Source organism: Anguilla rostrata, chromosome 3 (assembly GCF_018555375.3).
Source record: "Anguilla rostrata isolate EN2019 chromosome 3, ASM1855537v3, whole genome shotgun sequence".
Taxonomy (NCBI): Eukaryota; Metazoa; Chordata; class Actinopteri; order Anguilliformes; family Anguillidae; genus Anguilla; species Anguilla rostrata.
In genome coordinates, this window is record NC_057935.1 from 18,332,076 (window position 1) to 18,345,521 (window position 13,446).

The 13,446-nt window shown below is 44.5% G+C and overlaps 1 protein-coding gene across 2 annotated transcripts in view; it reads right to left on the reverse strand.

Moving 5' to 3' along the window:
• Positions 1-685: 685 nt before the first annotated feature.
• Positions 686-13,446, reverse strand: part of ahr2 (aryl hydrocarbon receptor 2) — a 66,945-nt gene continuing 54,184 nt past the window's right edge. Inside the window, exons 6-12 of one of the 2 annotated variants that reach the window (XR_010328916.1) lie at positions 11,901-12,052; positions 10,219-10,421; positions 9,921-10,030; positions 8,161-8,302; positions 6,152-8,054; positions 3,133-5,346; positions 686-3,026 (exon numbers count right to left, since the gene is read on the reverse strand). Coding sequence is in view for 1 of the 2 variants with exons in the window: in XM_064326631.1 (XP_064182701.1) it covers positions 5,239-5,346; positions 6,152-8,054; positions 8,161-8,302; positions 9,921-10,030; positions 10,219-10,421; positions 11,901-12,052 (2,618 nt within the window). In the remaining variant the exon portion in view is untranslated. Of the gene's footprint in view, positions 5,347-6,151; positions 8,055-8,160; positions 8,303-9,920; positions 10,031-10,218; positions 10,422-11,900; positions 12,053-13,446 lie in introns of both variants that reach the window. The other variant, XM_064326631.1, reaches the window with a different exon arrangement.

Below are 13,446 nucleotides of genomic sequence, written 5' to 3' on the forward strand. Positions count from 1 at the left end.
GGACATAAATGGTTAATGTTCTTGTATAAACAACAGTCCTACGGTTGTTAAATTCTGAGCGGATCACTACATAATTATAATATTTCTGTCCCAAGTGAGTACCATACATATAGTTACGCTTACTTTTCACTTCATTAGAAATTAAAGTAACATCTCAAATCTACCCATGAAATATTGTCGAAAGAGAACTTTTGAATGGGCATATTTGATACTTTTCTGTTTCTGTGGTGACTTCCAATTTTACTAGAAAATCTGCACCCTCTAGTGGCTACAAGGATAGGCCAACTACAAGTGAAGTTTGCTGTTTATAAATACGGTCTTCTACTATCTGTTCTTGAAAAAAGCTTCTGAAATCTCCTGCAAGTTTAATATATGTCCTTCAAATAAATAATGGCTCACTATCTTTGTCTACAGCTCATGTCAATAAAGATATTCAAATTGGATCTCCTGGACAAGGACAATTTAATTTGTCTCAAATGTGCGCCAAAAGAAAATACACTGTGGATAATAATTACTTTGTTGTTATACATATCTTGCCACTGATAACTGATATGGACTGGGTTTACTGTATCAGATGAATTATTATCACAAATAGAACTTTCTAGCTCTCATTGAGGGGTCTCATCGCGTTACGCAAAAAATTGTCGAGACATTTCCACAAATTCATCAGAAATGCTTTCACAAGTCATTAAAAACCTCTTTAATGGTACAAAGATGAAACATAACAATGTAGAAGTAGGAGAACATTGAAGCTACAAGATATGTACTGTATTTAAAAAAAAAAAACTAAAAAAAAACATGGCAATAAAAAGCAGATAAATGAATCAGGGATGAAAAACGTATGAAATAGTATACGGTGTGTGAAGGCCTTTTAAAGGCCAAGCGATACAAACATTAAAAGCACTAAAACACAATAATAAAATACAAAAAACTGTACATAATACACTGATACTGCATTTTCAGAAGAGTAGACTGGGCTTCACACAGAAACCATGACAAATACAGGAAATAATATTGGTTGTAGCTGCTGCTGCTGCTTCCATTAATAAAAAAGCGAGCTGAAAAGTCTCTCAGTTAGAGAGCTGGCAGAATAGATCTCCACACGTCCAAATAGATCACAGTGATCTAAAAGCCTGGCACTCAAATACTGAGCTGTTTCAGGCCACAACATTCACACAAGGGCACTTGTTTCAAAAGTCACTTGTCAGTACTTGACAGTTTGGGGGTTCTTGGAGAAAAACAGGAAGTAGTAACAGTACAAGAAGTAGTTAATAGTACAGAGAGTAGTTAACAGTATAGGAAGTAGGACAGAACTATATAGGAAGTAGTAACAATACAGGAAGTAGTAACAGTACTTAACGGTACTGATACTTTCAAGGAAGGTGTGCAAATTCTTAAAGTGTCCTCCATCTCCTTTCTTCACATTCAATCATCATTTCAGCAAACCGATTTCTTAGGTTTTAGTAAAAAAACAAGACCTTCACCTTTATCGATATTCACATGCCATCATCGATTCCATCATCTTCTCAGCCTTTTTTTAAAGCAGACTTTCTAAACCAAAACAACACTTTGCACTAGGTTGCTTATAAGAGCAATGTAATCCTGAAAATAACCCCAAAAGTCTTTAAATTATATGTAAAAATCTCTTGGCATGCAAGTAACAGTTGAAAAAAAGCCACATGTAGGTTGTTGCTGGGGTGTTGATCTTCAGAGTGACAACTGAAGTTAAATGTAAAATGGTTATATTTTATCATATTTCACGCTCTCACACCTTACCACAGAGTTCCAATGAAACGTACTAAGTGAGTCTTCCTACATCTCGACAACCTCAATCTCTCACTTATACTTTCAGAGACATGCAAACAGCCATTTCACATCTCTCATTTCATTTGCCAGTTGGAAACCAAGGCACGTGGTGCGTGTAATGTATTAGAAATATATATAATAATCCATCACGATTTTTAGAAAGTCCCAAAATTGAATGAATGTGACCTTCTAAGGTGTACACATTTATAATTGCGCTGGGCTTAAAGCATAGCTGCCATGTTACGGTCATTGAATCTTCATTGTAGAGCACAATGGATGTCCCTTTGCAGTAGGCAAAAACCAATGGTAATCAATGATTAGGAAAAACACGTAGAAGGAAAAAAATGTCAAACAAGTCTGCTTTGGTTGCTGGGAGCAAATGCAGCACCCCAATCCACCGTGCCTTAGAGTAAAGCAACACGATACCTCACATTGTACAAGGCCACTTTATGTACTGATTAAAGACAGTAGTGATGTTTGTTTGGATTCATTTTTCCCATTAGAATGCAGTCAGTCATAGTTCACTATAGTAGTAAATCTTATCGTAAAGTTAGGTTCATTTACTAAATATTGGGGGAACATTCTAAGCTGTACTGTCCAACAGACAGCACAATACCTATTTAAATATTGGGCATATATTGCATTATAGCTTTAGGGAAAGTGGACACAGAACCATGAAAATCCTGCAGTCAGACACAGATGTACTGCACTTATTCTACAGCTAGTTACAGCACTTTACATGCATGAAGCCCATTACATTCCCACCATTACATCCTGCCGCTACATTCTCGCCTTTACATACTGCCATTACATCCCACAGTCAGCTGATGACATAGGTGGGACTTAAACGTATGTGTGTGTATGTGTGCGTGCGTGCACGTGTGTTTGATGTATGCATGTGTGTGTTTTTATGAGCGCGTGCGTCAGGCCCGTGGGGAGGGAAGCAGTCTGTGTTTTAGCGGGGCGAGTGCAGAGGGGAGGTGTCTGTGCTTCTTGGGGATAGTGCAAGTGAGATCGCAACAGCAGTAACTCGAGAGGCATGACCGGTCATGCAAAAAACATGGCGCAGAAAACGGGAGGGAAAATGATACTTTCACATTTATAACACAGAATACAAAACAAGCCTTAAAACTGAAGGGAATTGCTGCTGCGTCTCCTCTGTCATCGTAGCTGCTGAGAGAGCCACCGGGCGGCCATTTCGAATGAAGCCGTAACGAGAGCTCGGCAAGGCCCTGGTCCGCTGCAGACACTCGGGCAAGGCCCCGGTCTGCTGGGGACACTTGGGCAAGGTCCGGTCCGCTGGGGACCCCGGTCCGCTGGGGACACTTGGGCAAGGCCCCGGTCCGCTGGGGACGCTCGGGCAAGGCCCCGGTCCGCTGGGGACACTTGGGCAAGGCCCCGGTCCGCTGGGGACCCCGGTCTGCTGGGGACACTTGGGCAAGGCTCCGGTCCGCTGGGGACCCCGGTCTGCTGGGGACGCTCGGGCAAGGCCCCGGTCCGCTGCAGACACTTGGGCAAGGCTCCGGTCCGCTGGGGACCCCGGTCTGCTGGGGACACTTGGGCAAGGCTCCGGTCCGCTGGGGACCCCGGTCTGCTGGGGACGCTCGGGCAAGGCCCCGGTCCGCTGCAGACACTTGGGCAAGGCCCCGGTCCGCTGCAGACACTTGGGCAAGGCCCCGGTCTGCTAGGGACACGCGGGCAAGGCCCTGGTCCGCTGGGGACGCTCGGGCAAGGCCCCGGTCTGCTGGGGACGCTCAGACAAGGCCCTGGTCCGCCATGGGCTGCCCGTCCGCTTCGACGTCCGCCAAAGCGAATGCTGCCCAATGCGTAAAGCTCCAATAAGTTTGTCGAGAGACTGCAACTGGCGTCCCACAACGCAACGCGATTCTCAAGGCGCAAGGATCGAATATTTCAGAATATGAGGGGGACTGCATTTCTAAAAGGAAGAAGCAACTTCTTTACAGAGTGTTAGTTATCTGAAGGTGTAAAGAGGAAGGCGAGAGGACAATGACGCATAAGACTGACAAGCAGCCGGGAAAATACGACACAAAACAAAGAATGGCTCAACGACATGTTAATAATTTCGATTAAATGCTTATAAAAATATAAAATACATGTTTTTTAAAAACAAGACAAGGCTTGGTGAATACATGATATCCTTTATCATATTAATTTGATTAATATAGGCTGTTATAATATTGTATTTGAGAAGTAAAAAAAAAAAGAAATGAAGTTCGGGATAAGAACAAGGTCATTAGTCGGGATGACCCCAGAGTGGGGAACCCCGCTCCTGTGAGGGCCACCCTTCCAATGCAACAAATTCCCCCCCCTCCTTAGAGTTACTGCATATAATCACTGCGGAACCAATGTGAACTTTAAAATCCTCAGGATTCCTGGGAATTACCTCAACTTCTTGGTTCTGTGTGTGTGCGCGTGTGCGTATGTGTGTGTGCAATATATACACTAAACTGTATGTACGCAAAACAACAACATTCGGTTTTACATATGTGGATTCCCAAAGTCCCGAAGCATGTCTGAATGTTCTAGAACAGGCTTTCTAGGAGTGGCCTTTCACTTCCCAGTCGTAAGTGCACATAGAATCTATTTACAGGGCGCTAACGTGGCCTGATTCCATCCCCAATCGCTAATATCGCTACCGTCTGGACGTCTACAGTCTGGAGGGGTTTCTGACGTGCAAGTGGAAGAAACCTCTCTCTCCTGATGAATTCCCAGGAATCCCACACTCCGAACCCTTCTTCCTGACTTCATTATCCTGGTCGTTCATTTCCGAGGATGTAACGCTGCGCCACAGCCTACAAAGATTCCGTAATCTTCACACCACCGAGGCGGCAAACCAAATTCACTGCGTCCACAAAACAAGCCAATTCACACGCCACGGACGTCGGGAAACCTGCGGAAAATTTCGCGTGGCACGACGCCCTCAAAAAGACCACCGTCCACAGCTGATGAACTCGACTGCTACCACACTGACTGCTATTGGTTTACGCAACTCAAACGCTCAAACGTTTCCGCGGAAACAAAAACTGACACAAATAACATGGAACAATGCAAAAATAATGACAGCAACAAACAAAAAAATCAATAAATATATTCCATTGTGACTTGCTGTGTCGCTCCAGACAAAACGAAAGGGGGGGGAAGCGAATCGCACGAGGCACGTCGTGCTGGTTCAGAGCTCCAGCCAGCGTCCTTTTGCAGTGTCTCTCTTACCAAAACCGCCGGCTGGCGGGCCAAAGCTGACTCGTGTCCGCGTCTACGGGTGTTACAGACGAGGAGGCACTGGGGTCATGGCCAAAATCTGGAAGAGGGAGAAATTCCAGGGACGCGGACACGAACGCGGGAACGTTTTTCTTTTTTGCCTCGTTTGCGGAGGAGTGCTAAATCTCAGCGCCTCCGCGTTTCAGCGCTCCTCTAGAAGTCACAACAGTTGGTTTGATTGTTCTCGGAAAAATATGTGGTTCCATTGTTGAGGGGAGGGAAGGAGAAATGTCCATTTTCCTCTGGCGGCTGGCCCGGGATCTGTGTAGGAAGTCAAACATTAAGTCAAGTCTTCTCGCAACATTTGTGAGTTGAGAATAAAATTATTGTATACTGGCTGTTTATTGACACAATAGGCTAAGCATTAAGACTGCATTATGATGAAAAAACTGGTAATGATTCATGTTGTTTTGCTTGCCTGCATTTTCTATACATGAAGCCAAAGATTCCGTTCTGAAAATACATTCTTCCCCATGCTAGGAATCGATTTTGAATCGAGCACGTTATGCGATCACTTGATCTGTCAAATAATTCAAAACCACCACACCTAGTTCATAGATACCCCGCAATATTTGACCTATAGTTCAGTCAGATGTACTAAACTAGTTATCCCAAAACCCGGTCCTGGGGCACCACTGTTTCTGCTAGTTTTCGTTCCAGCCACAATTTCCCATGCACTTGTTTACAATATCGCACAATAAACACAATATGAACATGGGAATTATACTCTTCATTGCACGCATAGCAATTTCTAACATAACGGGGCTTAAGAGCATAAATAATCCCTCTAAATGTGAAAATCACATAATTAAGAACAATTAATAGCTTGCTAAAATTCTGGGATAGCATTTGTGGTTGGAACAAAAACCAGCACACACATGGTTGCCCCAGGACTGAATTTTGGAACCACTGCACTAAGCCCTAAAAATTCTGCATAGCAATATTTTTAAATTTATGATGTTATGATTTATGATGTTAAAGTTATGACAAATAAAAACATAAAATATGGTGGAAGGGAGAGGACGTTTCTCTGGACGTTTCCTGTTCTTCCGGAAGGCGGGGTTACCTGCGTCTGCTCGCTGCAGCTCAGATAATTTGTTGGGGCCAGCAGGCCGTCCGGAGCGAAGGCGTGCGGGATCGGGCGGGTCTGCGGGCTGATGGTGGCGTCGCCCTGCGCGATGACCGAGGAGCCCACGACGGGCTCGCTGCCGTTCCTCTGGAAGTAGCAGGTCGCCTGCGGGGGGCTCTGGTTGTAGGGCTGCACCTGGGTCGGGCAGGGGGAGCCCACCAGCGCCCCCACGTCGGCGAAGCGCATGCCGTTGGCGGGGGGGTTGCCGCTCTCGAACATGCAGCTTCTGACCACAGTCTGGGGCGGGACGGGGGTCTTTTGGGTCGCGTAGCCAACCCTGAAGTTCTGTGGGTTCTGATGCAGGAAGCCTACAGGAAGTGACCTCTGGAAGCCCTGGGACTGGCTCAAACCGCCGGGGAGGCGCTGGTGTCCGTTTGGGGTTTCAGAAGGTAGAGGCGGCTGCTGTTGCTGTTGCCATGACGGCACCCTTTGACTGTTCTGGGTCTGCAGGGTAAACTGTCCTTGAAGGCAGGTGGACAGTGATGGATTGAGGAGGCCCGGCTGAACGTTAGGGGCACAGGCCTCTGGCAGGTTGTCTGCAAAATCAACGCTGGGGATGGAGGGAGCCCATTGGCCCTCCTGGCTCGTGGCTGCCTGGTCTGATTGGTTGATGGAATTTTTCTGTTGGCATGCCACTGGCTGGACTGACATTCCCAAGTGCATTTGGTTCTGGAGGGGAAGAGTCATTGGGTTGGGATGGACCTGCCTAGTGGTGTTAAGAGGAGACAGTACTTGTTTCTTGGGACACAGTCCCAGGACGTTGACTTTACTGGGGTTGTGATTGGTCTGTGAGACAGGAGGGCCTTGTCCTGACTGGCTGGTAGTCTGAGCACAGGACCCGGCAGAGGTAAGGTCAAAGTTCAGGAGGCCATTTTGAGCGCAGAGCTCATTGAGCATCAGAGGCTGTGTGAACACATCATTAGACTGTGTCTGCTGCAGAATGGGCTGCATCTGAGTTTGGATTGGAGGGCCCATGTGCGTGAGCTTCTGCGCGCCTCTGACCTCACTTCCTGTCCCCAGCAGACCTTGGCCTCCGACTCCCAAGAAATTAGCCTGGGGATCCCCCACTACCTGGTCACCAAGGATCGAGTTCTGCTGGTTAAAGCCCTGGTTTCCAGGTATCGTGGTGGCCGGTAACTCCACCTCTGACAAGGCGTTTGGCACTCCCACCAAAGTGCTCGGGTCGACGAGTGGATTGGCAGGGAAGTCTCGCGCAGCGGCAGTTTCCATGACGGCGAGCTGCTCGGGCCTGCCTGCGCTCGTAGTCACACCGTTCTCCCTGAAGAGGGCCTCTTCCACGTAGGAGAAGATGTCATTGGTGAGGATGTCGTCAAACCCCGCTGTGATGTCATTGGTGTTGGTGTTCATGCTAAGCAGGGCGTTTTCCCACTCCTGCAGCTCTGCTGGTTCCAGCTCTTCCAGGGAAGAGCAGAAGTTACGGTTGCCTATTATCTGCTCCAGCGTGTCCATCATCGCTTGCATCGGCGACTCCTCCTTGACCGTGCCGTTGGGTTTCGCTATCCCCTGCTTCCAGCTGTCACTGGGAACATTGAACAGGGGATGGCTGTCCATAAAAACTTTTTCCAGGGAGAACTGAGGGTCAGAGTCAGGGGGCTGGATGTAGACCGACTGGTCCTGCTTCAGCAGGGAGCCTAGGAGGGAGTCGGGGTCCAGGGGTTTCTGGTCCAGCATCTTCCGGATTTTAGGAGCTTTGCTGTTCCCCGGCATTACGGAAAAGTCCAGGTTGGGGCCGGTTTCGTACAGGACACCCTCACCAGTGGCAAGGTTGAACGGGAGCTGCATCCTCCTTTGCCGCAGGTGGTCCTCACCTTCCTCGTTTCTGATGGAATGAAAGGTCAAAGGTCACCAATGGGGGAATGCGGCCCTTAGCCAGGCGCAAACATGGGTCAGGGCTAAGCGGGGGAACCCAGAATGTCCGTACTCACGTCAACGGTCTTTGGCGAGCAATGATGAAGTCGGGCCTTCCTCCTTTGTACACAAGCCTGGCATTGGCTTGGACCCAGACCCATGTTCCCATCTTGGTCAGGAGCCTGAAGACCGTGAAACCGCTTTCGCCGGTCTTTATCACTGAAGACAGAAATGAGTCACGGTTCAACTCTACAAGGGCATTTTAGACTGCCACGTGTCACCAGAAGCAGTGGTGTAGCCACTGGGGTGGTATTGGGTGGCAGCTGCTTGCTACCCCATATGCCACCCCAGTTATCTAGACTATCTGATATAAAAGTATTTTTTAAATCAAATTTTATCATATTTTTCTGATTTTGATTGTGAATCCCCACACTGAACATTTAAGAGTTTTCCCTGATGTGCCCCTGGTCCTCTCCTTCTCATTCCGTGTCAAATGTCACGCAGAGCATGAAGGCAAAATGGGATACTCATGTTTAATGAAAAATGGCTATCAAACAAGTTGTGGCAAGCTTGCATTACTAGTCACTGATCCAAGGTAACATGTTTCTTGTGTTGTCTAGTGCTGTCAGTTGTGTTGGCTAGGTAAAGTTTTCCTCTTTCCTCTCATGCTCTCATTGGCTATAGCTCATCGCCCCTCTCACTACTTGTACATTGCTCACACTACAAGATTGTGCGCCCATAATTTCAAACATGCTTGAAAATGTCAGGCCATCTGGAATGGCTCAAAATCGCGGTCGGAACACGTCTTTGAACTGTTCGTACTTAACAAGCGGTGACCGGCAATTTGAATCGAGCACCGATTTGGTTCTGACCTAGGCTTTTGTCATGGAGCCCAGCATAATGTAACATGCCAACTTGCAAATTTAGCAATCTTGCCCCAGGTATCAAACAGCTAGTGCATAATGCTTGCTTGTGATACTTATACAAATGCATGTAAGAGATAATCGATGACGAGTTCTGTGGTTATCTGATTTTAATGCACGACGCGTAGGCAAACAACCACCTGAAGCAATGTGGAGGCATTACTTTTGTTGTAAATTTTACATTCAAAATTAAAGGTTAAGCAAGAGAGGTACGGTAAAGGTTAGGCAGATATGACCTAACACCAGACACTCATTCTAGTCCCTCTTATTCTAGTCAAGTAACAAACCAGCATTATGCTAGGTTCGCTGTCTTTTAGAATTAACTTACAATTTGATCTTGAAATTAAAATTCAATTTGATCTTTGGTCAAAATGGACTCGCAGTATGTTTCCTATCATGCATAGCTAGCAACCCATCAAACTCCATTTGCTTTAAAACTGCAGCTACATTGTCATATCAAAATCATAACAAAGCAGTCTTAATTCAATCAAACGCCCATGTAAAGAGATGGGAGCCAACGCAACCTACTGTAACAACATTGTACAACATTTTGTGTGCACATGCAAAACTGAATACATATACGAGCAAAATTGAATAAATATGGCACATATATACATGAAACTACTTAGCTAGCTCAGTGTTGATGGTACTAAGATACGTAAAACAAGCGATATTTATTACACATTTCAGCTTCTGCACTCACAGGTTGATATTGCATCAACTGTAGCCAGCGTATGAATTTAGAACGATCGTCAGAATGTTTGACTGGACCTACTAGCGACAGGTGTGTGGTTATCAGGTTTAACGCACACTGTCCAGCCGATCAGAATCAAGTGCTCACCCAGACCAAGGTATAAATGCGAATTAATAAAAGACCAAAAGTAATGAGTGTAAAAAAAAGGAACAAATCGTACTTCTGATGTGGTTGTCCGCGCAGTGCATCATGTCTGCCGCGTGAATGAACTGGTATCCCGAGCCTCTCAGACACAGCTCAATTTCTGTGTACCCCAAAACCACCATCCCTCTGTATGGAGAAAAGACAGAGAATATATTCCCTTCATATACAATCCTTTGCATTTTACTACCTGTCTTGCTTCTATAGGAAGTCCCTGTAATCTGAAGTCTGAAAGGATAAATGCAAGGCTGAATCTGTGCTGACTTTGTACACTCTGGCAGAATAGATGTGGCTCTTAGTTGCAGGGTTCAGGTCACCTGGTATCAATGCCCAAAGGTGTGAAGTCCAGCTTGTGCTTTGTCTGGAAGATGAGAGTCTTGGTCCGGATCTCCATGATGGAGGGGGGCTGGACGGGCGTGGCGATGGCGAACAGGGCCAGCTGGGGGTGCCCCACGGTCCCGTCCTCGGACAGCTTGTTCTGGCCGTGGAGGTACTTCAGTCGCCCCTGGAAGTTCAAGGCCTGGTGGATGAGGAAGAGAGCAGATGAAGAGGAGTCTGTGACTCAGGGAAGAGAGAAAAAGAGCATGAGGCAGGAAACATTTCTCCTCATGTAGTGATTACTACGATGAAAAAATAGTTCTCACTTTGACAAAAGTGACACTTGCATTTATGGGGTATCTGAAAGTATCTGTAAATTCAAATTAAGACTTTTAAAGACTTTTTTAATGCCACTTTGACTGAAATTTAAGACCAATTAAAAATAAACACAAAATACTCTTTCCAATGAGTATTTATTATAGGCAAAATGACACCCCCATTAATTTTCATATGAAACATAATCGACAGATAGCAACAAGCAGCTGCATGTACAAGTCACAATCACGAGGACCCGCTCAAAAGCAGCCAGGAACTCTGAGCCAATTTCTGTTCCTGTCAGAATCGGTCAGAATCATGAAGTGTTGCTTGATGCATTTGTTATATTTCTGCTGTTATATTTTTGCTTAGTATGTAGTTTTTGCTTGCCATGTCCTAAGAATTTCATTGTTAAGAATGACCCTGTGTTATACTGTGCACTTGATAAATAAAAAACACTTTGACTTTCACCTGAGAAGTGTTGACCACCTCAAGAATTTTATTTTGTCACAAACACTGTCATACGTTGTCAAGCAGTGTGATTGGACAGCCAGAGGGAATGCTGAAAGTCGATGTACGGATCATGCAGATAACAATACTTTCTTATTTCATCTGATAGTTTCTCCTCTATTCCCTCCATGTTTGTCAGCACGACTAAAAACCAAAATAGTCGAAGCTGAGAAAAAACATTAACGCATTCCCTCTGGCTGTCCAATCACACTGTGTAACAAAATATGACAGTGTCCATGGCATAACAAAATTTGAGGCACTTGACGCTTTTTTTCCATTAAAAATACATCTTTTTGTTGTGTGTGTGCGACAAAGTTTAAATTAGCCTTAAGGTTCCGTAACATTATGGAGTAACTGTAAATGTGTGTTATTTCCTGAATTAATGCAACTATTTAGGAAAGATTTCTTAAGTGAAAAGAAAACTATTTAAGACGCCCATAAAATCATAATGCATACTACTTAATACAATTTAAACCTTAATTTTTGCTAGATTGATTTAATACTTTTTCAGAATTTCAGTCAAGGAAACCCAGACTATCTGCAATTTTTCCTTTATCCAAGCTGATGTTTATGAGTTAGAAAAAAAACCTACACAGATTATGCAAATATGTAAGGAAAATATATCTGATATAAAAAAACCTTAATTTATTAAAGCTTTTAATTTATTTATTAATAAAAAATAGATATTTATTAAAAATGTAACTATCCTTATGAGATGTAACATATAAACAATTTATTTCAGGTGTACATCTTTCTGAAGTTACTGCAGTGCCTCAGTCTGGATTGGAGCCCACAAACATCTTGTACAAAATCAAGTTCCCTAACCACTACTTGTGGACCTAAGGGAAATTTTTACCAGGAAGCCAGAGGAGTTGTCAAGGAGACAGCGGAACCGACACACAAAGCTCCTTTCCAGGAATGAGGAGTTCTCTGGGGGGATGTGTTGGGGGTCATAGGTCACAGTGTTGGTGGTGAGTTCACTGTTGCACTGGATGCTTGTCAGGCAATCTGGATAAAAATGCAGAAATAAAACCATAAGGAAACTGAGAGATAGAAAACAGGCTCAAACAGGTTGTAGGTCCTCTACATCCAGGTGATGTTCTCTGAAATTGCATCAGTTTCTGAGCACAGTATTATAAATAGCAAAGGGGAGTCTGTTACTACACAAGTCAGTGGGGCAGATTTGCATTTCCTTGGTGTGCCAGGCCAGACTTTTTCCTTGGGTGTTTTCTTACAGTGTAAGCCTTTTAAGTAGGAAGCGCACTCCATGCACATACTGTATATTAGGGGTGTAATGGTTTTATGGACTCAGACTAAATGCCATATAACACCCTTACGCTTTCAATAAAGAGTTAAGAACTTTTATAAACATCCAGAAATAATGTCCGAAAAAATTTTTTGACCAAAAACTGGGATCAAGGCAGAAGCCATCAGAGAGATTAATTATTTATTAATGCTGGACAGATCTTTACAGTATGTAGTGCATACTGCATTACCATGCTATTCACAGTTTGCTCTAAAGCTTAGAGACAAACAAGTTTCAACCTGGTCTAAGAACTACCAAATGAAAAATAGTGTTAATTTTTAAACCAATCATCAATCTTGTGAAGGCAAGCTCCTAGTAGAGGCAATGAAAATTTATTTTGAGGAAATTTCTTAACGTGTCACATCCAATTAAAATTACTTCCTGAGCTGTGATGTCCAGCTCCTCCAATAAAATGGTCTCTGGCTTTGACCACTTTCCATTGGAAAGGCTTTCAGGTGTTTTGAGGAGGGCAAAGGGTATCACAAGAATATACAGAATGTGGATTGCTGATATAGTGGCCTCAACGAATGATGAGAACCACCCAGACGACTTAAAGATCAGTGCGCAGCAGCACTGCATTGATCCAAAAACAAGTCCAGACTCTGCGGTGATCCAACACCAGATGCCTGCCCAGAGCCTTCAGAAACCACGACAGTGCTGATAGATATGGCTTTGTATTGTGAAATATCCCCTAGGGCTTCTCCAGTGACTCAAAACATATGAAACCTGGATTTGCAGCACCGGTTTAAAAAGGGAAACATAATGTTATATTGTAATGCTAAGCAGCCTGTCCAGGAAGAGGACAAGGCTACACATTAAGCCTCCATATTCCAGATCTAGGGCCACTGCATGGGTGTATCCGTACCAAATAAAATCTCACAAATATAGACAGACAGTTTTTCTTCCTAAAGGTGATCAATGTTAATCGGAAGAGCAGTAAATGGAAAACGAAAGAAAAACTGTTTGCTGTGCACAATGAATTATGCTTAACACATTTTTTGGCACATTGTCAGATGCATTTATAACAGCAGCACAAGAAAAAACAGATCAAAACACATGAAGCTAGTAAAAAAAATCCACTTTCACTTTTTTTTTG